This window comes from Thermobia domestica, chromosome 6 (assembly GCF_964235325.1).
Source record: "Thermobia domestica chromosome 6, izTheDome1.hap1.1, whole genome shotgun sequence".
NCBI classification, from domain to species: Eukaryota; Metazoa; Arthropoda; class Insecta; order Zygentoma; family Lepismatidae; genus Thermobia; species Thermobia domestica.
Genome location: NC_137459.1, coordinates 115637644 through 115664541, shown reverse-complemented (window position 1 = coordinate 115664541; position 26898 = coordinate 115637644). Strand labels below are relative to the sequence as shown.

Here is a 26898-nt window from a genome sequence, read left to right as displayed (position 1 = left end):
TTGTCAACCGATTTATGGAGATACAGTAAACTCTCGTTTATCCGTACTTCTGCCAATGCTTATTTATAGGTATAACTTCGTGTTCATAATAAAGATACATATAGTCTAATCTGAAACTCCTAATTTTCGGTGTAGAATAATATCATGTAGACCTGTTATGGGGAGGAATTGTATACTTTTATCAGGTCCCCCACCAGAGATATGTACCTGTGAAATATGCACTTTTTCCACTTTTCTGAATTTTTGATAATTTCTACAAAAAATAGGGGACACGTCTAAGGGTTGAAACTTGGTGAGTGATAAGAACCATATCAGACCTCTTTATTCTGTAAAGCTCAACTTCCTGACCCCTTCTCTTCTTAAAGGAAAAAGTAGCCGAAGTTAGGATTTTTAACGTCAATCACCTACTTTTTCAAATTTTAATTTTACACATTCATAATTTATGAATGACAGTAATTAATATCCACTCTTAAAGTATAGAATATACTAAACATTTTGGTTTTAGTTTCACATCGATAGGGTAATTAGGGGCTGAGATATTTCAGATTCTGTAACCCCTTACAACACCACAAAATGGCACATCTTCGAAAATAAATATGGCTGCCACTCGAAACCAAAAGCCAATAAAATTAAAATAATGCTAATTTTGAACTAACGACATGTTAAGGTAACAGCACACAAAATATCAGAATTTTTAAAAATTGTCGAGCAACATGCATTGGACCACTTGATATGGATTTACCCTATATGTTTTTTTATGATGGAGTACTACAACACCTCACGTTGGATTACTACAGAAGCAGACGTCGGAGCACCAGCCCCACCTAGTCACATGACGACAAGGAGCAGCAGTGCCACCGCCGCCCAGAGTGCCTATATAACGAAGGGGATTTGACGGACAGTCACTAGTTTGCCATTGGTCACTCCACTTCTAGCTTGCCTAGAGCTCTAGGAGAAACCAAACCTACAAGCTTCTAGTTTACTGTGGAACTCTAGGATTCCTTTCCTCCCGCCTTAGCTTGCACGGAGTTCTGTCAGAATCCCAACCTCAGTCGCTTAGCTTGCTTCGGGGCACTGTGTCTCTTAACCCTCTCACTGCTTGCTTCGGAGCATTAAGGTTTCCTACTCCGCTCTTCTCAGCTCGCTTCGGAGCTCTGTAGAGATCCCGTGTTAATGCTATACGGTCTTGGGCAACCTTATGTCCTTTAGTCTAAAAGATAAGGATAAAGTGAACGATTATGAAAGATTATGTGAAATAAGAATGTGAAAGCAAACGTGAAAATCCAGAGAAACTAATGAACACGACGTTGTCTACCATAAACTCGCATAGTCTAAAGTCCAGCTAGGCTTGGGATCCGCCAACGCATCCAATCCTATCAAATCTTCCAAACTGTAGCTAGTCAGCAAAGGCTCTCTATATTTTTCTTATTTTCATTCTTCCTGTCTTATTTCCTATGGTTAGTATACAGAAAATTTCTATGGTTTCGGGACGATTTGTGCGCATTGAAAAATTTAATATCCTATCTTGTGAACGATTTTATATGTGCAATCCTCAACAAAGAGAAAAAGTATTTCACTTTGTTTGGTATAAATTATAAAAGTATTGTTTATACACTGTTTTCGATAAGAATAGTGTCCTCTGTAGTTGGTATTTTATGCTTAAGAAAAGTACAGTCACAGCACTCTGGAAATGGTTCGCATACCCCACTACAACAAGGTTCTGCGTCTCTGGATATTCCTCGATTAATTTGACTTGGAGCCCATTTGATTTCTTTCTCTGCCTTCTTCTTTAGTTTCTTCATCAGCTGTAGAATGTTACTACAACAAAGAAAATACTATAATTACTTGCAATTATTTTGCGTACACAATAAAAAAAAATAGATAAATTGTTAAATGAAGAATAATTCATAAAATCTCAAATAAATTATCGAAGATAAGCATTTTTGACACTCCAAAATACTCGATTCACGTTGAAGCCTGAACATTTTAAAATATGATGTAACATTTAGTAGACAATAATCAAAAGCTGACTCACATAAATTAAATGATGTTTAGTATTGTCAACGTTTAAACAGCTGTCTTTAAATTATGTTGTATCACAAAATAGTATTGCAATACGTAGAACATTTAGAGGAATTCAGAATTCAAATTTTAAATTATAAGCTACAAGAGAAGTTAGAGCTGCTTTTTTTTTTTTTTTTTTTTTTTTTACAAAAGAAAGTCGACAATCGACGATTTACACGTAAAAATAGTATTTGATTATTATGTTGTATCACTCTCAAACCTACTTTTGTTACTAATAACTGTTGAAAATACTACAGTAACAACGTAACATAAAATTTGGTTGAGAATTTTTTCATCTTCCTTAGGATTATACAAAATAGTACAGATTGTTATCAAAATAATAGTAACACCTAAAGCTGGAAACGTGTTAGATGTCTGGGTTGGCAACGGTCTGGTGGCAACAGCAGCACCGGGATCTTGGTTGTTGTGTATTGAGGTACACTCCGTACTATGTTAGGAGAAGTAGAACGATGGAATGAAGTGAACTGAAGCAGACGGTGATAGTGTAAACTGAACGAACTCTGTTATTTGCAAAGAAGGCAAATTGTTGACGCAATGTTAAGTGGTCCGAGCATGACGAGGCTGGCACGTGTGTTGAGTGTGCCGCGTGGAACTGTGTCCAAGGTGATGACAGCCTACAAAGCTCATGGCAGAACGACATCGGTGAAGGGAAATAGTGGTAGGAAGAAAATCCGCAGTAAAAAAAGAAATTCCAACAAGGAATAACGCGGATTGTAACTCAGAACCGTCATGCGACTGCGGTGTAAGTGATGGAGGATCAAGCAGACCTCCCACAGCCTGTGTAGACAATCACAGTCCGCCGCAGGATAGAAGACATGAATATTTGGTATCAGGTTGCACGTGGCGAAAAGCTTATAAGGGACCATGACGCTTTATCACACATCTTTTACCTTATTTCAGACCACGAGTCATGTTTATGTGTGGTAGACGCCCAAGGAAGCGTATTATTTGCTGTGTCTCTACCCAGCTGCGATGAAGGCAGCAACTCTATGATGCTGCATGTCACAGTATCATAGTTTTCAGTGGATCTTGTTGTGACACTCAGCTGTCGCGTCACTGCCCGTGATGGTGCCGCCATTTTATGTGCAATCAATGGTTCAGATGTTGTTTCCGGACAACGACGCCATGTACCAAAATGATTCAGCTGGAGCTGTAGTAGCGTGGCTTAAGGAACATCGAGAAGAAGTTGAATACCTCCCCTGCACTGCCCAATCCCTTAACCTAAACATAATTGAACATCTGTGGTCCATTTTGGAGACTTAAATCAGACGTAGATCTTTGTTTGCATCCTCTCTCACAGAACTGAGTACTGCACTGCACTCGGAACGGTGTTATATTCCACTTACAATCATTCGAGATCTCTATGATGTCATTCCATGTCATATCGGAGCTATTTTGAAGGCAAACGGCGACAAAATGCCGAAATTAATATGTTAAGTTGAACTTTTTTTTTCATTATTTTATGACCATCTGTGTCGTAATATGAATACTTACCTATATTTTGGTTGCATTCCTAGGTCATAGCGCTCCCCAGGGTCTGTGTCAAGATCATAAAGCAAAGGAGGATCGTGCTTCTTTAGCGTAGCATTAGGCCTACATACGGGATCAAAATTGTTTGTTCCAGATAAAGCATTCCCTTGAGTATAAAAATGAGCCTTGTATTTCCCATAGCGAACTGCAAATATTCCAATGTCTTTTCGAGGCTCTATTGGGTAGTAGATGAAACTTTGCCTTGGACTCTGTAGGGAAATAAAGCATAAATAAGAAGATTATAAATTTAGATTTTTGCGAGATTATATATCTTTAAGATTTTTGCGGAGCTGTAGTGGCGTGAACTACTACAGCCACTATGAACATGTTTTGTTTTAGTAATTCAACAATTACTGATACTTGACTAAAATGAAAAACTACTACAGCCACTATGAACATGTTTTGTTTTAGCAATTCAACAATTACTGATACTTGACTAAAATGAAAAACTACTACAGTCACTATGAACATGTTTTGTTTTAGTAATTTAACAATTACTGATACTTGACTAAAATGAAAAGCTACTACAGCCATTATGAACATGTTTTGTTTTAGTAATTCAACAATTACTGATACTTGACTATTCGTCAACTTCCTTATTCCAGAACGCACAACCCTACACACTGGTACAATTGAGCACATATTTCGCGTACCCTCAAAATCTTCCCCGTCCCCAGACTACTACATGCCCATCAGAAAGAGTTGCAAAAATATTTACATTACTATCCTACCCGCAAGCTGCCTCCTAGCTCTAAACTTCAGTATTACTCTAGCTCATTAAAATCACTCAGGTTTTCATTCGCTTCTTATATATACTGTCTAATATTTGCCAATTTCTAATTTACTTTTAGAGTTAATTCTTCTACACAGTGGTGTAAATAAAAGCTTGGGGGCCTCCCAGCAAACAGCGTGGAGTGGGCCCCTTCTCTACTTCTCACTTCACGATTTGGGGGCCCACCTGATGGCTTGAGGCCCCCTGCAATGCGGGTCTGGCGGCCCTTATTTACGCCCCTGCTTCTACATACTATTCATTCTTCCTTAACTTCAATATTTGTTTATTAACATTACCATTTATTATTTTTAATTTACTCATGAACTTATTATTTTTCTTTTTAATGCATTTTCTTTATATTATATGGTTTTATCTTCTCATTTATAAATCCTTCGCTCTCTTCCAATCTTACCTTTGATCTGGCCAATTAGTTATATCTTTCTCTACCAATTTCAATTTACTTGTGGCCTGCTAACAGTATCAGGTGACTACGTGACCCTACATTCTAACGTGGAGTTCATCTGAATGTTTCAAACTTCCTTCAAAGAGTTTCTTGTTTTTCCTTTTCCTGTATACCTTGCTTCCCCAATTATCTGATGGATGTTTAGCGAAAGTGTATCTTTGGTACATTAATTATGTCTTTTATTTTTCTAGGAAGTAATTCTTTTTCTATTACTCCTTCGGAATTACTTTGTTTCAGCCAATTTCCACTTGAAAGCAGGTGCATTTTACCCCCTACTAATAACTTCACTTTAATTATATCATTTCGTTTTAATATCTATATTTTCTACATTGAATATAATGAACTCAGAACAGAATAAGGAGGTGTATGAATTCTTGTTTTGTTTCCCTTCAAGCTGGGTTTTAGAAAACCCTTGATGTGAAAGTGAGGCAAAAATTCAGAGATAGATCCATATAAAATATACACTTAAGTGTCAAAAGTCATGGGATAGCTGTAAGGAGCAAGTTGTAGCGAGAACATTGATAAAAGCCGGTCGACTGTCGCGAGGCAGTTTCCGTGCTTCGGTTGGACTTACGTGAGTAGAGTTAAATGTCCCGTACAGTGGTGATGGCAACCCGATGAGGATTAACGGTGTTTGGTGCTCGATAGTGCTAGACGAATGGGGCATTCAATTTTGGAAGTCGTCCAGACATTGAACTTTCATCGTTTCACAGTGTCAAAAGTGGGCCATAAACCGCTTTCAGTGGCTGCTCATGTATGCTGAATGACAGCAACCGGGACCTCTGGGTAAACTCACCCTTATAAGCAGCAAACAACAGTGCGTAAACTGACTGCACGAATCAATACAGAACATCACAGCAACGTGTCTTAGAGATCAGTGCAGCGCAATTTGGTCCCCATAATATCGAAACCACAGACAGGCATGAGTGCTGATACTAACCATTGACCATTGCCAGCGGCGACTCGCGTGTGCTCGGGAATACGTGGATTGGGCCCTAGATGAAGGCAATATTTAGTATGGTCATAAGAGTCACGTTGCCAACTGGTAAGCGAGTATGGTAGGATCCAGGGGTGAAGCAGATTACATGAGGCCATAAACCGAAGCTATCAACAAGGCATTCTCCAAGCTAGTGTGGCTCCGTAATGGTGTAGAGCATGTTTACATGACGTGGTTTTGATCCTCAGATCCGTTTCAACTGCATTGACTAGTCATAGCTATATTCAGCTGCTCTGTGACCATCTCCAGTCCTTAATGGACTTTGTGTGGCTCAAAATATAATTTTCATGAGACATATGATTGTATTTTTGTAGACACTGGGACTAAAATCTTGCCGATAGATTTGTGTGACGATAGTTAGTCCAGATGTTTGATTGAGTTAAAATCAATATATTACCAGACATTGAGTAATTGTGCATTTGACTGATTATTTGTATAAATTTTAATTATAATTTACCAAGCTCACTAGCATAAGAATCATTGTAGATCCCTTTAGCTTCCTGCATTTAAACTCAATAACTTAAGTATTGCAATACTTACAGTGTCTGTGGACCACTGGAGTCACTCTGATAAAATACTGTCTCTCTAATAGTTCTCACAATAGTCCTCGAAGAAATAAAAGTGTTCTTCTTGACGACTACAGCCAATGTGCTCCCTTCTTAGTGTCCTTCGTTCAGAGTTGAGTCCGTCTCTTTCAAGTTTCTTAGGTACGACGACATTTCACGAAAGATAAATGGTGGAATCACACACTCAGTTTATTTTGTATCTTCATAAATATTTCTACAACATTACTGTCTACAGTTCAAGATTGAGTGCCTTGATGCTTACCATGAAGAACAAAGATATTATTCCGACCACTAACATGTTAATTGGTCGGCAAGCGATCAAGAAACACAGAGCCTTTCGAGGTTCTATTGGTTGCTTTGATTGTTTCAGTGATGCCTCATTATAGGTTATTGAGTGTGGGGAAATTTGTTAGCATTATTTCCATTTTGATTGTCTTGCAGTGAGCAGTTATTGCATATTACATACTCCCTGGTAAGAAAATGAATGCTCTGAGGAAGAACACGAAGTTACATTTCCATAGGAGAATGCTCGTTGTTAGACCTGAATAGCGTGTTTTCTTTATTTTAATGTGGAATCAAATGTAAATAAAACATGCATGAACGCTTACAATTGAATGAAATAATTTTCTCTCATATCTGCTCCTCACTATTATTTTTTGCGAATAATGTTACTCATATTATAACACAGATTAAACTCTTTATCCCCAATGTCATAAGTAATACAGTATTTCCGATCAAATGGTTTAATATGGCAATAAACAGCCGATATTATTGACTTTCACTTCAAAGAAACTCATTCATTATTTTCTTTCCTGATTCTTTGTCAATTTCTGTAGTTGCTGGCATACTCCTTGAGAGTTTGGAGTATTTTGCTATAAAGAATGTGCAGTGTTACTTCTCAGTATTCTGCTTCAACTCTTATTTACAAAATTATTGCAATGTAATTTTATATTCTGGCAACTTTGTTAGTTCCTATTTTTATTGTGAGATTTGCGTGATCATAATCAAATCTACCCTCATGACAGTTAAATAAGCTTTTCTAATATTTTTCATTTCCATGAATTGGCGCTTGATCACCTCTTCTGTCTCAGCATATTTTTCTCAAATTTGTTATTACTACTTTGTGTGAGAATTTAATTTGTTCATAATCAAGCAAACATTAATAGTTTGAAACATAGTGGCATTTAAAAACACACGAGTTTCTTCTGAGTTGGCGACACAACATTATTTATAGTGTGTTGTTGAATTTTAAGGTCCTTTTCTATCACCGAGGTTACAGGAGATATACAGTGGAATCTAAATCACTATAGTGCATTGATATTTCAATGCTCTCCCACCGGGAATAGATCCTGGGACCTAGTGCACCGAATATGCACGGGCTAGCCACTAGATCAGCGGGTACAACTACGTTGATTAAAATATTTGTTCAATAAGCGGTAATAACACTTAATGTTATCATGTATAATGTGTACTATGAAGTGAACTCTTGATTGAGGTCACATCAGTAAACACAAACATTCAATTGTTACACGCTGTATATTAGTACAAGAATTATATTTTATTTTCTCGCTTAACTTGTAACGATAAAATGTTGATTTTTGCTTATATGATTTCCCCGAAGAGTCGCCAGGGGTATTATGTCACAAGAGTTTATCATTTATCATTTCTACCACTTCCTTAAAAGATGGTCAAATATGGGGTACTCAAAGAAATGGTTGAAAACGGAAGAAAAAAGTTTAAAAAGTGGGTGAAAGAAGAAGGAAGAATTCCAAAGATTCCCGAAGATTCACAAGGAAGAGATTAAATTAAGGTCAGTATTGGACTGTAGGGGAAACTGTCTGGAACCATTAGAAGAAGAATTAAGAAAAATAGCAGAAGGGATACGGGTAGGTCCAGAGAGTCACCGGGTAAAGAATGCGGAGGAAATTAAAAGAATGTTTGAGCGTATAGGGAATAAGAAGGAGAAAAAATATGTTTAGTATTGACTTTAACGCAATGTGTCCGAGTGTAAAGAGGGATTATGTAGTAAAAGTCATAGAAGGAGAGGTGAGAGGGAAAGAAATAAGAGACTGAAAGAAAAAGAAAATAGTGAAAGCTTTGAGAGTAATATGGGACGATAGTTTTTGCACAATAGGGAACAAACTAGTCAAAATTAAGGAAGGACTGAGTATAGATTCAAGATTAACTCCAGTGTTGTCAGAACTGGTGATGAACAGATGGGAGCAGAAAGTGATAGAAGAAGGTGGAAACAAGCTGATAATGTTTTGCAGATACGTGGATGACTGTTTGGGAGGAACAAAGAGACAACTGGAAAAATTCGTAAAGAAGGTTGAAGATGAAGAAAAAGGAATAAGACTGGAAATGGAATTGAAGAAGAACAACATTATAAACTGCCTGGACATGACTATAGAGAGATGGACGATTGACAACAAGATGGTATAGGAAAGAATGTGCGGCAGGAGTTTACTGTCACGAAAGGAGTGATGTGAATTACAGCACAAAAAGAAACTTCATAAGGAATATGGAGAGGAGAACAGAAGAAATAGATACTGTAGAAGAGAAAAGGAGGACATAGAGAAGTTCCACAACCTACTAGAGTAGAACGGGTACAACCAAGAGAAGTTAAGGAAAAACAGAATAGAAGAGGAAAGAAGGAAAGGAAGGAGAAAAAAGAGGAAGGAAGAGTAGGAGAACAAATGGCACGGGATAGAGAGCATTGGGGAGAAGACAGAAGTACTAAAGAACTTACTAAGAAAAGGTGGAGTAAAGAAGTACAGGAAAGGAGGACCAAGAATTTTGGAAGTGATTAAGAACGTGAAAAGTAGAACGAAGGAAATATGTGAGAAAGATGAAGGTGTAGTGTATAAAGTGAAATGTAAGTATTGTGATATGATATACATAGGGGAAACAAGGAAAAAACTTAAGGAGAGAATGAAACAATATAAGGATGATGTGAGACTTAAGACAGAAAATAATGCCATACACAGATATGTTAAAATCAACGGGGCATGATATAGATTAAGAAGGTGTACAGGGGAAAGGGAGAATAGACCAATAATAAGGAAATGGAAGGAAGCAAAAAGGATAAAGAAAGAGAAAAGTGAAAAAATAATGAACTGGAGAAATGGACTGTTGATACATAAGCTATGGGATAAATTATATCTATATCTATCTATCTATCTATCTATCTATCTATCTATCTATCTATCTATCTATATATATATATATATATATATATATATATATATATATATATATATATATATATATATATATATATATATATTTATATATATATATTTATACTGCTATATTTATAATCAGTTGTATTTATTATATTCTGTGACCTTTAAATCATAGGCAATATATGTAGGTCAAGTATAAACAACGGATGTGTTATAGATGTTTGGAAAAGATAAACACTGGTGGGAGGGTAATTAAGACGGGCAGGTGGCCAACAGATGACGCCCGGGGAAGTACGACACAGGTGGCTTCCCATGCAAACAACGAGTTTGAGTACTTTCACTTTTAGTATAAATGTCTGTGCTCTGAAGATATCTCTTTCAGATAGTGTCTGATGAAGACAAGGTTAAATTGTCGAAACTGTTACACTGTAATTTAGTTTTTAATAAATAAGCGTATATACACTGGTCAGAAGTGTTTATTATTCCAACTATGTAACAATATAAAAGTACTACATTGTATAAATACTTCAAGGAGTGTACCAAGTTCATTTTACAGATTTTCTAAACTCGCTTAGTATTGGGAAGGTTTTCTTGTAAGTTGGGGAAAACAAAGGAAAGGGTTAGTGTTCAGATTAAGCTCTTTAGAACTCAACATTGAGATTTATTTAGTATGAAATGTTTCACATTGATTGTATTCACTGTTATTTTGCACATTTTTCTGCAACTCCCAACTTAAAGTAGCATTAGGCATTAGAGTGACGAATGCTATTTTCTATCTTAGCACTGAGCTCATCCGGTTAGCGTACGCGCCTGTGGCGTGGGAGACCCGGGTTCGATTCCCGGCGGGAGCTCATGTGGTTCGGATTCCACGTTAATCAGTAATTCCATGTCTCATATAGCCTCGCTGCTGATCATATCTTTAATATTAAAGAATAGGCATTTTGCATAACATCCGGTCTCTAATTATCACCATACACCTCTTTTAACATTGCACAACATTCCATCGGTGTTTTGTTTAATTTCACCAGAAATTTGATGTTAATGCGCTGCTCAACTTTACTGTTCACCATTATTCCGGCACTACTACAGAATACCGTGCTCTTCATGAAAGTCTGCAAAGAAAAGACAAGCTTTCAGAATCATGAAACAAACAGTGGCTGCTCATGAACGTTCAAGATCAACAACACGTCATTAGCAACCTCTTCTCCACGATTCTGCGCGACAGGAGGCGGGCAGTCTCGTTATTTAATTGCCACACCTCGTACCTCATATGTTTGTATAAGCCACGGTAAGCTTTTTTGTTTTTCATTTTCCAAAAGTACGTAAGAAGTTGTTGAATACTCTGCTTTTTTCACTCATCGATTCAATTGACTTTTCGAATTAGGAATGCCGAAAGTAATATTTATACTATATATGGAAGTAACAGAAATTAATATGTATTTATTAGAGTCACATAGTGAGACTTATAAGATTGTGTTGTTAGTATGTCCTTATATTATTCCGTCCTTCCATTATTCCAGAGGACGATAACTCTTGAACGAATGAAAGAATTTAATTTAAATGTATTATTATTATTATTATTATTATTATTATTATTATTATTATTATTATTATTATTATTATTATTATTAGTAGTAGTAGTAGTAGTAGTAGTAGTAGTAGTAGTAGTACTAGTGGTGGTGCAATAAATAGCTAAAGCAATTATTTCTGCTGGGTTTATTAATTGAATCAATCTGCTAAAAGTATTTACAGATAACGCCGTCTTTAACGATGACTATCTATACCTCATATCCCACATTTTAGCATTTCTTTTAAATTCTGTTTCTCGCAACAGATAGCCAGAGTAATTATCTCGACAGAATTCGTTAATGGAGTCAACCTGTTAACATATTAGGGATAACGGCGACTTTAACGTGGCTATCTATAGCCTGTATCCAATAGATGTAAGCGATTTCTTTAATTCGGCTTCTTGCAACAGGTTGCTAGAGCAATTACCTTGAAGAGTTCGCTAATTGAATGAATTGATTAACATTTTAAGGATGGCGGTGAATTTAACGGTGGTTATCTATAGCCCATATCCATACATGTAAGCGAATTTTTCAATTCTATATTTTTTTGTAGTACACAATCAGAGCGATATAACAGCCGAGTTTATTAATGGAGTTAATCTGTTTACATATTAACTTATAACGGTGACCTTAACGACAGCTTTCAATAGCTCATATCCAAGGCATGTAAGCGATTTTTCTAATATGATTTCTTGCAACAGATGGTAAGAGCAATTATCTCGACCGAGTTTTGTTCATGTAGTAAATCCGTTAACATATTTACGGATAACGGCAACTTTAATAATGATAATTTGTAACCCATATCCAATACACGTAAGAGACTTTTTAAAAGTTCTGCTTCTTGCAACAGACAGGTAGAACAATTACCTCAACCTAGTTCGTTAATGAAGTTACTTTTTTTTTAACATCCTACAAGATAACGGCACATTTAACGGTGGTAATTTAAAGCGTATATCTCATACATACAGTGTGTCTCAAGAGTCCCTTACATAGGGTAACTCTGTTATTATTAGAGCTACAACAAAATTCAAGAAGGGAAACCGTTCCCAAGTATGACATTTTCAATCTAAAGTAAAGGAATTTTTATAATCGGACGAGCCGTCTGGGCTGTACACCTTTTATGCGCCCAATGTTAAAATGAAAATGAAACGTTGCCATTTGCCTGGATCTACAAAAGTAAATGAAGTTACTGTCTGTTATGCTAACCTGTTGATGATCAGCCCCCATTTCAAACATGCCCTCACTCACCATACAATTATAAAATTTGTTCACCTCTCGTCCCGTCCTTCCCTCCCCCAGCCCCAGGTAAATGGCAAGGTTGCATTTTCATTTAACATTGGGCGTATAGAGAGTGTGCAGCCCAAACGGCTCGTCCGATTAAAAAAAACACACCTTAGATTGAAAACATTATATTTGGAAACGGTTTCTCCTCTTACATTTTTTGCAACTCGGATAATAGCAGAGTTACCCTATATCGGGGGAATTTGAGACACCCTGTATAAATAACTTTTTAATTGTTTTTGTCACAGACAGCTAGAGCAATTACCTCGACTCAGTCGGTAAATTTAGCCTATCCATTAACATATCTACATCTAATATCCCATATATGTGAGTGATTTTTTTTTTTTTTAAATTTTGATTTTTGCAACAGACAGCTAAAACAATTGCCTTGACAGCATTCATTAATGGTGTCAATCCGTTAATACACTAGCTGTAACGATGACTCTCTATAGCTCATATCCCATGCATATAATCAAATTCTTGAATTCTGTTTTTTGTAATATATAACTTGAGCTATTATCTTGGCCGCATTTGTTATTGGAGTCAATCCATTCACGTATTAACGGATAACGATGACTTTAACAGTGGCTATCTATAACTCATATCTCATACATCCAAATAAATGATTGAATTCTGATTTTTGCAAGAGATAGCTACAGCGATTATCTCATTCGAGTTTATTAGTGGAGTCAATTTGTTAACACATTAACGAATAACGGCTACTCTAAAGGTGGCCATATGTAGCCCATATCCCATATATGTAAGCAAATTTTTGAATTCTGCATTTCGCAAGTTATCCAGGGCGATTACTTCGGCCGAGTTCCTTAATAAAGTCAACCCGTTAACATCTTAACGGGTAACGATGACTATAACAGTGATTACGTATATACAATATATATTTTGCGTGATCCCATCTACTTTATTTACTAGAGCTTAGTTTCTAGTACGAACTCAATGCACAGAAATCATTGCCCAACCATTAAATGCATTCATTGCCTACAACTGGTACAGTCAACGACAAAAGTCCTTTCCACTTGATGAAATTGGTTTCGTAAATAACTTCAGAATGGAAGGACAATTTGAGTACAGTTTTCAGCAAATTTAAAAAAATGTTTTTTTTTTTTTTTTGGTACGTTCCAGCCTTGAAACTTGGTGAAACTATGTACTTTCCATCATTATTCGAAAATAAAGTTTAACAAACGGAAAGAACTTTTGCCACTGCCTGTACAATATAATTTTGTGAAGTTCTCCGTGTTGTTTCATTCGTTGCTTAATAGCACTATTAATGGATTTTACAAGCAGTAAAATCTAATGTAATTTAAATGTTACGACGCCCTATGATGAACCAGATGTTTCCTTTAAACTAGAATAGCGAGGAACCAGATGTGTTTTAAAATTTTTCTTTTATTAGTTTCAAGAATATCTACTTAATATTTATTTCTAAAAATACTTTACTGAATATTATTGTGAATGGAATACGCAATCTGCAATTGAAATTAATTTCCAATGCGTGTTCCAATGGATTAAAAAATATTATTCTATAAGGAGCAATACATTTTATTTCGATTAACTATATTGTAATCTTCTATCCACAGTTTCTATGAACTAATGCATGACTAAAATATAGGTATAATGAAAACCCCAAAATAATTTTACCACACAGCGGTATAATGCTATAATGTTCCATAGTTAACTATGGAACTATGGAGAAATATTAAACCAAAGTAAAATATGGGAAGGCAGGTAATGCAGAGTTAACTAAGGTTGAAAAAATAGTAAGAAAATACTTGGATAATATGTTAATCTTATATGGATTATCCATAATGTGATTAATCTTGTATTTAATCATTACTAAATTAAAACTTATCTACAAAAGTTCTTACTTCACCTGGCTGTTGCAGAAAATTACATCTGAAACATCTATTCCGTCTAATTGCGAAGGTATAGAAACTCCTGATATATTCAAAATTGTTGGCATAATGTCAAGCATTGTAACCAGTTGTGCGCTCTTTCCAGGTAATATACGCCCCTTCCAATAAGCTACAGCTAGTACTCGCATTCCACCCTCATATGTTGTTCCTTTACCGCAACGGAATAAACCCGCACATCCTCCTCGTTGTTCTCTTAGAAGAGATGGACTTGAAAATAAAAATAGAAATATGTATATAAATCACATTGTTTTATGTTCGTTTTCTATTACTTGACAATAAGTAATTTTTGAAAGTACAATTTTACCAATTTTACCAATTTTTACCAATTTGCAGTAGATACAATTCTTTATATTTACTTAAATTTATTTTTCAAATCTAGAAGCATTCAATATTAGGTCTTACGCATATATATATATATATATATATATATATATATATATATATATATATATATATATATATATATACGATCATCCCTTAAATTTGGGGATTGTTAAAAATAAAAATTAGTAACAATTGTACACATCTATGCAAATTTGGTTGGTTCATCTCGCACCCTTCCATGGATAAAAAAAAATGCTAGTAATATACTTAAGCATATACATCTGCTTCAGGTACATCTCTAAATTTAGTAACCATATATGACAAAAATGAACTCGAAAGGTACTTTCCGTGGTGTTATATGAACTCTTAAATGGTACTTCCGTGATTGGTAATACATTGCATCATTGTTTAACAGGATAGTAATTTGACGTTATATTCGCACATTTCTTGTCTTAAAAGTAAACTTACGGCAGTGTCATGAACTTAAATTGTTCATCAAGAAGTTCGAAACACGAAAGAAGACGTTGATAATCTGATTTATGTGTTCTGACGTCACATGCACATACTTTGTAACCATTTGGGTGTTGGGTTGTTGTTTTGGCTGTTATTTATTTGTAATTAACTTGAGTTTGGTGTTTGTGGTTTTGTTTTTTGTGGTTTTGCCAATAAATATTTTGTTGAGACTTGAATTTATTTGGATAGGATGATGAAGGATTTTTTTTAAAAAGGGGTTATAAATTGTTTTTAAATTGCTTCTTGGTTTTAATTATGAGATGAGCATTAGGCACCGAGAGGTTTGGATGTTTTGTTTTGAAAACTTTACGGATGATTAGACGGTTATTTAGATGATAATGCACATAAACATTATTTATATTCACAATGAAAACACACTGGATTAAATAACATTATTTTTATTTATTAGAATATTATTATATAAACAATAATGAAGAGGAATGAACACAATACTTAACACAGAATATGTATAATAATTTTTATTATTAGAATTATACTTTGTTTTTTTAATGCACTGTAGCCCGTTATATAGGATATTATGTTTGAAATTTTATTATAAATGCTTTTTTTACACCATTGATGCGCTTGGGGGAGAAGTAGCTGGGATAATTTTACGTAGAAATTTAGTTGCTGCGCTAAACAATTTTGAAGTGTTAAGATGAACTTTTAGTAAATAAAAAAAGTTTTTAAAGTAGAATGCTAATGTTGGAGAGTGCGTTTATAACTGACAGGTACGCACAAGGTATGAGAATTTGGGACTTTACTAGTTGGGGGCTAGCCGTAAGAAAACGGTTTTTGTTGGCTAATAGCTTGTGTTTTTAACATAAAATTATACATAATTTTTGACTCAACGTGCGTGGTGGCTGTATATAATATAGGAATTAAACTTTTTGAGCTTAAAAGTTCAAGATGAGAGCTATAATGGTTGATTGAAGAGTGGTAGTAGTTTATTTTTAAAAAAACATTTAGTTAATTTATTTGTATGTATGTATAAACAGAATATGGAAAGTAACTTATGTTAATTTTAGTTTACTGGCCATGATGCACGAGACATTGCGATAACTCGGGCATGAGAAAGTATAGATAAGGGACTGCAAAAGCAATGTGACTGGTGTCATTTTGGTTATTTGAATACTTGGTTAGTTAGTATTTTTATAAATGATTGAAGAAAGTATTTATTTAGTTTTAAATAACAGTAGAATATATATACGGTGTATATTAATAAGTTAGGGAGAAATACTGAGAAGGTTTGTAGCTTATTGAAATGTTTTTACTAAAAAGCAATGTTTAAATATATATATGAAAAAACAATGAGAGATTATTTTGATTAGTTGCGTGGGAAGGAAACAATTTTTACTGAAGAAAGAATTTAGAATAAAGTTTGCGTTGCAGAATAAAGTATAAATTGAAAAAAATAATTACTGTTTTTACGAAATATATAGAGGGTTTACAAAAATATTTTTATAACTTGGTAGCGGTTATAACTTTATGCCTTCAAAGGGAAACTTATAAATTTAGAACTTGAAGCCTGATTGATATTCAATAAAATTAATTGATATACAACAACTTTACATTTTTTAAATCTTGGGGTCATTGTCTAGAATCATTAGTAGAATCTGATTCGTGGATCTTTGGTTAAATCTGATTGTTTGACCTCCGCACACACTTTGAATATTAAGATTTTAGTCATAGTTTAATATTATTGGTGTAATCAAATAGTTGAAAACCGTTTATTTTGATAATCGAATAATTGAATACGGAATGGAGTTTGACGGTTAGCCGTGGAACGTCACAATATTCTTAATACATATTTTGCTTCACAATACATATTTTGTTAAAAAAAAAAATGTACACATAGAGCCCGAAGACATTGATATGGCATAAAAATATATGTCAAACCTTTTTGTAATAGGGCACACACACATGTCGTATTGATACTAAACACACTGCCAGCATTGTGAATAATATTGTCACTAAACACACTACAAGAAGACGCTAGAAATATTAATTTTAGTGGAAATAATGCTAGTTTAGTCACTAGACAACATTTAAAAGGTGTTAAATTTCTATTCTAACAATGATAAATGAACCAATTGTTTTTGATAAAAATATCCTTAAAAATTTCATGATCAAGCGACAAAGTGCTACATTGGTAACACTGATAACAAGAAACAAACGACAACCAGCTCACGTTTCCGCGCATGTGTATAAATTTTTGACGCACAATTATATCATCTCAAACAATGATATAATTGCCCCAATGATCAAAACATAACATACTAATCCGTCAAAACTAATAAAAGCAAGGCAGTATATCATTTTGACATACTATAGTTGCTCACATTTTTTATGTTCATGGCGGTAATGTCAAAAAATCGATATATTTCCTTATGTCCACTATTAGAAGGCAATTCACTTGTAAACATTAAAGTATGCCCTAATTTGAAGACATGCATTTTTGTGTCGTTTTGAGTCGTCTCGGGCTTTGTGTGTAGTTGAGCTTTTAAATTATTTTTGTAGCTACCAAAAACAGTAAAAACTTACCAAATTGTATTTGAGAGAAATATGTTATGATTCACTTCTTTATTTGTATATGTATAATAGCAGATGATAAATTTAGTCTTAGATCCCTGAAAGATAGGAACGTAAAAAATACGCTTTTATCATGCTTTTGAGTCCGGGCTTCCTCTTAAAACTTATGAACAAAAATTGATAAATATGAATAAAGCAAATATTTGATTAAAATCATCTTAGGACTTAAATGAGAGTTATAACAATATCATTAAGATATTGTTAGTAACAATATTTATTTTATTATTTTATTGTTAATAAAATTTATTTTATTATTTTGAGTTGAAGTAAGTTTTTGCTCATAAAAGGAATAATAATAAAATTAAAGTTGTATATAAGAGTCGCAGGAAGCATTTACAGATATTTATTATTTTGACAATTCCCAGATTTAAGTGTGGTTCAATTTATACCTCCCGAAATTTAAGAGAAAGTATCAATGTATTCATGTGTTATGAAAGAAAATTGACTCCTCTAATAAACAGTATGATAATATACAACGGTAAAGCATAATTAATGAGTATAAAATAGGTCAAAAACATCCGAAATTTGAATTTTGGCAACTTTTTACTCGTAGAAGGGAAAGTGATAGATCAATCAAACTTACAGAAATACATACGTTAGTTTTATACAAGCATAAAGCATTCGAAATTAATAATTTTAGCAATATCTAAAATTTAAGAGCGGGTCAATGTATATCTCTGAAAATTTTAAAGAGATGTATCATGGTACCCATGCCCTACTCAAGAGAATAAAACAATGTACTTATCCAGAGGATCATTTGTTAAAGCCTCATCTTAGTGGATCTTGGAGCAATACATTTAAAATCTCTCCTCATGCTAATTCAAATTTCCAAACAAAATTCAAAATTTCCTCCAAAATATGAGGTTTTGATTACGTATGATTTTACCATTTTTTATCATAAAATGGTACGAGGTGAGCTAATCAAATACTGAGATATTTATTTACGTCCGAGAGAACATGTATCAATTTCTACTTTCTGACAACTTCTAAATTTAAGGGGTAGTCCTATGTACCTCAAAATTTTAAGAGAAGTGCACAAAAATACCTGTGATTTGCGAAAGAGAACTGACCCATGTATCTATCCATTAGACCATATAATGCAATAAAGCTCCATCAGAGAAGATAAATTAGGCAAAAACCAATCACGTGGCGCAAATGCGTAATTTTTGCATTTCTTTTTACCCAAAGAAGGTAGCAAGTCGGACCAACCAAATTTACAGAAACATTTATTCAAGTCCTAGGAGAGGAACATTCGCCAAATTTTATTTGTTGTCAATTCCCAAATTCGCAATCCACAAGCAAATTCGCAAACTTTACCTTTTGGCAATTCCCAAGCACAAGATCCTTTGAACATCTGTCAAAACGGCCTCTTGTCAAGATTGATGCTATACGGGGGTATACGCCGTACACCCTGTGTTTAATTTTAGTTATTAGAGTATACTTTCTCGTTCAAAGTGTATAGGAACTTCGTTTCGTTTATATTTATTTATTTTCTAGCGAAAATACCCGTTCTTAGCACAGGGAGGATAAGGTTTATGCAAAGTATCATATTTAAAGGCAAAGAAATGAGCGAAATAAATAAGGAAGATCAACACTTTCGGCGCTGACCCTATCAATATGATTGTAATATAGTATATAGTGCAAAGAGCTCCCTGACCGACTACAATATAGTTTCTTGCCTAAATTTAGACTCAAATATCATCTGAACTTTCACCAATCAGTTCAAGGATCCCAAAAATGATGGATTCAACACTAATATTAGTCATTATGGACATGTTATTTCTCACACGCTCCAACTCCCATGATGATGAGGGATAACGTTGGGTTTGCACAGCGTAAGGAGTGTTACTATTTATCCCAGTTGCCTTGAGAACTATGAATCCTAAACTAATATCCGGCGTCCCGGGCATTTATCATCTTCCCTTATGAGTAAATTTTGATCACTGTAATTTCTCCCCTATGCTGAAATAAAAAAGAAGGGCTTCATAGGCAATTAGATCCGGTAAAGATCCATCCGTGTACCAGATTTAGTGGCTCTAGGTCACTCTTTTTATGCGAAAATCTGATGGTAAAAAGACATGCAGACAGATACACACACATACATATTATCTTATTAGTGTTAAAGACTTATTTATTTATTTAATCGGTTCATGACTCCAGCTCCCTCTGTATAACGTTATTTTCAATCCTATTCTTAGCTGAGGGGCCGCGGTGGCTGACTGGTAGAGTATTCACCTCTGGTGTATGTGGTCCCGGGTTTACACCTGCTTCCGGCAAGTGAACTTTTTCGTGGGTGTTCTCGAGGTTCTCCCGTCTCGTCCCACTTTCTTCATTCCACCATTTCATTCATTTCTTATCATCACCATCTCCTTTAGCCTCGCCGGCATAACTGTAGGACATAAAACTCAAACATTTCATTTCCTATTCTTAGCTGCTGTTCAAGTCTATCATTAAGACGAAAAAAAAATCCATCTTTTCGACTACTCTGTGATCACCAGAGAGAGAGAAAGAAATAAAGAAAATTTAAAGACCACAGCATTGCCCGTTGAATAAAACCGTAAAGAAAGAGAACTCATAGGATATATTGAGCGTTTTCAATCATTGATAGTGCACTTTGAATTCTGGATACATTTTCTTCGTATGCTCACAAATTTCAGTTGAATTGTTTTTTTTTTTTTTTTTTGGCCTTGAGTATTGTTTGTGTTTGTGTGCGCGCGCATGTGTGTGTGTGTGTGTGTGTGTGAGAGAGAGAGAGAGGTATGTATCGTGTGGACCAGTTTTTTTCAAACACAATTGCAACATTTAAATAACTAAATAAGAAATTTGATACCTTTTACAATGCAAATATTGATATAGGGTAAATAGTCTGATATACTCCTCAATACCATCACATTAACAATGTTGCCAACTTAACATAAATTTGTAGCTTTTGAACTTTTAAGAAAGCCTGATAGCTAGCAACAGCTATCTCATCCACCACTTTCTCCAGATATCCTCTATGTATTTCTCTTCCTCAGAGACCTGAAGAACTAGCTCGGAGAAAGAAAATTTGTGTTTGATGAAAAATAGTGTTTGACACGAAAGCCTATTTTACACCATTTTGCAGCTTACTTTTTGAAAGGAACAAAAGCTTGGAAAAACGTTAAAGTATGCCTAGCTTATAACTAATTTATGTAAAAAAAAAAAAAAAAAAAAAAAATCAGTACGGAGTACAATTATTTAAGGGATTTAAGGGAAATTAGGGATTTAAGAATAGCTTCTCAGAAAATGGAAGTTAATTACTAGTCTTGACAAATAATTTGATCACTCATTAAGTTACAGATGTGATAATGAAGAAGATATTATTGAATTTATTAGTAATTTTTGGATGTATCTTGAATTTTTAAATTAAATAAATAATAATACTGTACTTTAAACATATATATTCTGAAGACAACTCGTCATACACCCGCTAGGTTGTTGCTAATAATAAAATATTGTCAAGATCAGACTAAATTTGTCAACATAGTTTCATTTGAAAAACGCACCTTTATATTGTACTGACAACACTGTTAACCTTTTGGCAGTGGCGGCGGTTGGACGTTAAAAGTGAAGGGGGAGGGGGGAGACAGACCTGAATATATTGTATCAATGTTAGTTTTCCTAGTTGTTTCTAACACTACGTTTGACGAAAGGTTGTAAAACTAATAGGATACAGTCTTTTTCAGTTAAAATTCCGTATATCGTATTTCATATTTTATTAAGTAAATTGACAAGAGCAACGCAAGTAGGACACTTAAACAACAAAAATGTTAAAAGAGATTTTATTCCTTGCTAATGAACATCTTAAAATTTTGTCTGGAAAATTGTGTGATCAGATTATTTAATAACAAATTTGGAAAACAAATAAATAGGAAAGGTAATGTTAATCATAATAATGAATAATGAGGCTTGTTTTGTAGAAGTTGTATTGAAACTGGAGATTAATGAACAATTTATGTCTTTTTATTTCATACATGGCATTAAATGTATGTTATTACTCTTAAAAAATGAAAGTCAGTAAATACTACAAGCATATGCTACGACATTTAAAGAAATTCGCAATTACAATATTAATTGCTTTGAATTGCAATTAAAATGTAATTCCTGTAGCTTTCTTAACTCTACACAAAGGCATGGGGCCGCGGTGGCTCAGTGGTAGAGCGTTCACCTCTGGTGATTGGGGTCCTAGGTTCAAACCCTGCTCCCGCCAAGCGTACTTTGTGGTGGACAAACACCGTGTGCGTGGGTTTTCTCGGAGTTCTCCCGTTTCCTCCCACTTTCTTCATTCCAACATTTCATTCATTTCTCATAATCACTGTCTCGTATAGCCTAATCGGCATAACCGTAGGACGTAAAACTTAAAGATTTCATTTCATTTTTTCTACACAAAGACAAGTAACTAATACGTACTCATGCAACGGCAAATATTATATGGCACATTTTTTCTGTGAACCAGTAATGCATACAAAGACTTTACATTTTCAAACAAAACTATATACATTACAGAGTCACTTCAAAAAAGTGGGGGGCAACTGTACCCTCTGCCCCCCTAATCGCCTCCCCTCATTCTTTGTATCTTAGAGTATGCCATACAAGGTCCGTCTGCTGATATTTGCGTGGTACAAAATTTTAGCGTTTTGTTGTCTATTAGTTTAAAAATTTCAAGATGAATGGTTCACCCTGTATATATCAAAGAGGAGATGCTCAAAAGATCCTGTCTTTGCCGCCCTCCCATTGTGCTTTGAGTGTAGATTCATATGAAAGCTTAATGTTTGAATATGCAACGGTACAAATATAGGTTTCCTGTGATTGGTGTAAACATTTTTGTTTTTCAGGCTTGAAGCAGTGAAGTTACAAGCTCAAGAAAGTTTCATAGCTATGCAATGTCGGACTATCATGAAGCTCTTTTTAATTTTTTTTTTCAGGAAAAGTATGCAAAGCACATTCATGTTGAGATGTCACAAACATTGAGAGAACAGAGGTCTTTCCAGAGCACCATAAAAACCTCGAATCCGTTTCAAGTCTGGCGATTTCACTTCTGAAGATGAGTCCCATTGTGCTCGCCCTCCAACTTCAGCTGACTCGGCAGGATGTGATGCATTCCATAAAGTAATCCTTGAAGATAGGTGAATATCAGCCAAATAAGGGTACGAGCCACCGCACCAAACTTTCTCGCTCTCACTACTTACATTGAATCATATTCTTGTGTAGTTATTACGGAAACATTTATTTACAAAATATGAAAATATATATAAAATACGCGTTTAAGAAAAACTTTGTATCGATTGAAACACATTTTACAAGCAAACTATTCCTTGTAATCTTTATTAAAGAAAATATATCTATAGCATATTGTAGACTTGTTACTGTGACATTTATTTTTGCAATATGAACAATATTACCTGTTGTTTTTGAGAAAATCTTCCGAGAAAAACACCTTGGGAATAAAATACCCCTAGTGAATTCATTAACAAATATTACATAGTAGACGACATTTATTTATGAAATATAAGCAAAATTGCCGCAGAATTTTTTGAAAAAAAAATTAGGAAAAATCATCCCGAAGAGTAAACTAGCCATTGAGAACTTTTAATGAAAAATAATTTTACCATATCCTAAGTTTGTTAATGGAATATTTACTAATGAATTATGAACAAAACTGCCCGAGACATCGGTAAATATGTCCGAGAGAAACATCCCCAAGAGTAAACTATGTATTGTGACTTTCTGTAAGTGAAATATGATTTATATAGCACATTGTAGCTTTGTTAATACGACAGTTATTTAAGAAATACGAACAAAATTGAATGAGCACCAAAATACCTTAAGAGCACACTATCTCTTGTGAATCGAACTCCTCGGGCGAACATAATGGTGAGCGCCATCTCCAACGAAGTTGAGCTCTTAGGTGGAATGGGTTGTGATCGAACCACAGAAAAGTATGTAGCTAGTTTGATTTTGGAAGCGTACCTGCAGATGGCAGGGGAAGTTTCTTTGATATGTGTCATTGTCTTGAAGTGCATGAGAATGGTTACCATTCTTTTCCAGTTTACTAGAAAGTTTGAAAATCTGACATACCATCATGTTCGCCCAAGCCGATCAAATGTTCACTTAAAAATTATTTATAACACATTGTAGGCTTGTTAATGCGTCAATTGTTTACGAAAAATGAACAAAATCGCCCTAGTTATTTTTCAGAAAATCGTCCAAGAAATACCCACCCCTGTTAATAAAATATCTGTTCTGGATTTTTTTCAGAGAAACGGCTTACACTATATGATAAATTTTTTAATGACATATCCATTTATGAAAAATGTATATAAAAATCATTTAATTCGTTTTCGAGAAAATCACAATTTTGGTTCCTCACCCTTCAGTAAACTAACCTTATTTTGCGAGATAGAAAGAAAATTCGAAAATCCTCTGGAGAATCTCATAAGAAACTTAAGTTCAACATTTGGTATAGATGTGTTGAATTGTATGGCTATAGGCGAGTGTGAATCAGAAAGAAAGGACGAACAGACATAGAAAAATCAGTTTCTCGGTGTGTAGGGGCCATGAAGCGTGTAAATTCCTTAAAATCTTAAATTCGATTCTCTTCCACAATCATCATACTTTCTCTCCTATCATCGCTCGCTCGTCGCTCTCTTTCATTATCAGCAGTATACTCGACATTCGCAATCTTTCAGTACAGTAGTGCCAAAATGCCCGAACAGTGAGTAGAAGAAGGAATGAGTTTAAGCATCCAAAGCAGTTTTGGCCAGTTTCGAGGCTAGGATTTGGGACTTTTCGGCCCGATTAATGTCTGAGGATAGTTGATCCTGAAACTAACAAGGGGAAAGCAGACTTTGGTAAATGAATTTCGGGGCCATCTTTCGCGAGGTAGTAGTGCACATTTAAAGTGTTAATATCACAAACTGGGAGTGCAATAGACAGAAATAGCGGACAGAAAGCGTCTTAAAGTTTTTAGACTCGCCGCACATATGATACGAGGCGTTAAGCTATCAAGTGACTATGTGGCAGAGTGAGGAGCATCTCTACCTCACATGCAAAGGGTCCGAGGTTCGATTTCTGCTCGAGTTTTTTTTTTTTTGCTTTAACCAATAAAAAATCCATTTGTAGGTAAAAGTGAAATATTAACTCACCACAATGCATAAAACAATAGAAATGTTCAAATCCGTTGTAAAACCTTGCAATGTTCCATGTTAACTATCAACAAAATGTAGCCTATTCTGTAAATATATTGATATCAAGAGTTACATTATGGTTACCACAGTCGTTGTGTAGAAAAATGTTATTGACGCTTCGCATCTATATCTGTGGACAGTGTGCGAATTACAAGGGGGATGCGGGAAAATTCTCTTTGCTAATATTGGATGTATGCTATAACCAGGGGCGTCATTTCCTGTCCCTCAGAAACTAGATGAAATAGAAAAAACCGTGGAATTTTCCGTGCTCGTTGGGACGTGAAGTAAAGCTGCTTATTCACCAGGTATTTGTAGCATAGATGTTATAACACAGTATAGCATGTGTATGTAAATGTGTAGAGGAAATCACAATTAATGTAATAATACCTGCAAAATATCCCTAGTCATCGTATAAAGCTCCGTACAGGCTTAAGTTCGGTACGGCTGTTTGTAGTCACGGTACACGAGAAAACAAAGGCAAGGGGACTTCGTTGCAACAAGCTTTTAAGGTAGCAACGTTGTCAAACCTAACATATAGCACTGTTGGATATTTTGTTGTGGAAACCTTACTGCTGTAAACACTTGTTGAAACTTAAAATGATTATTATGACATTTTAGAGTTTTACTGGGGAAGATGCGTCGTAGACGGACAATCACCCTGTATATATATATATTGAATCACCCTGTATATATATATATATATATATATATATATATATATATATATATATATATATATATATATATATGATATCTCAAAAGTCCTTTACCACCCCTATTAAAATCCAAATGGGTGTACTTTCAGCAAATTTGATGTGGTAGATGAACTTGAGGGTTAGGGGGATACTTTCTGGCGTAGGTTACGCGTACGGTCACCATCTTGGTGCCGCCATCTTGAATTTAACTTTTTTTATTACAAATGCTACGTGGGTCATGTGATACATGACCATAGGCTAGAATTTCACCATAAAACCGAATCTGAAGTCAAAATGCATTTATCTTTATGTGGTAAACAGTTATCTAGAATTGCAAGTGTGACTTTCGTATTACATAATGTGCGCAACATGTTGTCCATGCTGGGCAATGCACGTGTTCAGACGCTTCTCCCAATTGCTATGGACACGTATGAAGGTTTCCGGGGATATTTGTTCACAGGCAGCCATGATACGTTGTTCCAGATGGCGAACATCACGAATTTTTACAGCATACACCATAGCCTTCACATGCCCCACAGGTAGAAGACAAGGGGGGTTAACCCTAGATTAGGCGCGTGGGTGACAGGTGTCCCCCAGTGATTTTTGTCTCACGCTGGCAACACTTTGTGTTGGTGTTCGGAGTCGCACATTTCAGTAGCCGAACATTAATTGTTGGTGTTTGATGTGGCGGCAGTAGCATACTTCTGTTCCCTGTCTACAGTTTGTAAAAAATAAATTATCTCTGCAGCAGTATGTTTTAATAGGTGGGTGACACCTGTCACCCACGCGCCTAATTGTGCAACAAAATCATACGCGCCTAACGCAGGGTTAAGTCTGGTGATCGGGCAGGCCATTCCACTAGTTCACGTCGACCAATCTACGTCCCAGGGAATTGTTCATCCAGGAACTGACGCACCTGGATGCTATAGTGCGGAGGTGAACCATCTTGTTGGAAGTACCTGGGCAAGGTACCATCCTCGGACATCAGAGCCGGCATTATGCTTTCCTGCAACAACGCGAGGTATCGGTCTGCATTTAACGTTCCTGGAATGAAAAACGGACCGACGATCTTTGCTCCCCATATGCCTATCCATACCATAGTTTTCCCTGCACCAGTCATTTTCGAGGGATCTGTTCAAGTGGGGTTGTCACGGGACCAATAGTGCATGTTTTGCCTATTGACCTCAC

The 26898-nt window shown here is 35.2% G+C and overlaps 1 protein-coding gene across 1 annotated transcript in view; it reads right to left on the bottom strand.

Annotated features, from left to right (window-relative positions):
• Window positions 1-602: 602 nt before the first annotated feature.
• LOC145688158 (arylsulfatase A-like) overlaps window positions 603-26898 on the bottom strand; it is a 66421-nt gene continuing 40125 nt past the window's right edge. Inside the window, exons 4-6 of the mRNA XM_081761981.1 lie at window positions 14336-14585; window positions 3580-3824; window positions 603-1818 (exon numbers count right to left, since the gene is read on the bottom strand). Of these exons, the coding sequence (XP_081618107.1) occupies window positions 1608-1818; window positions 3580-3824; window positions 14336-14585 (706 nt within the window). The 3' untranslated portion in view covers window positions 603-1607. The remainder of the gene's footprint in view (window positions 1819-3579; window positions 3825-14335; window positions 14586-26898) is intronic.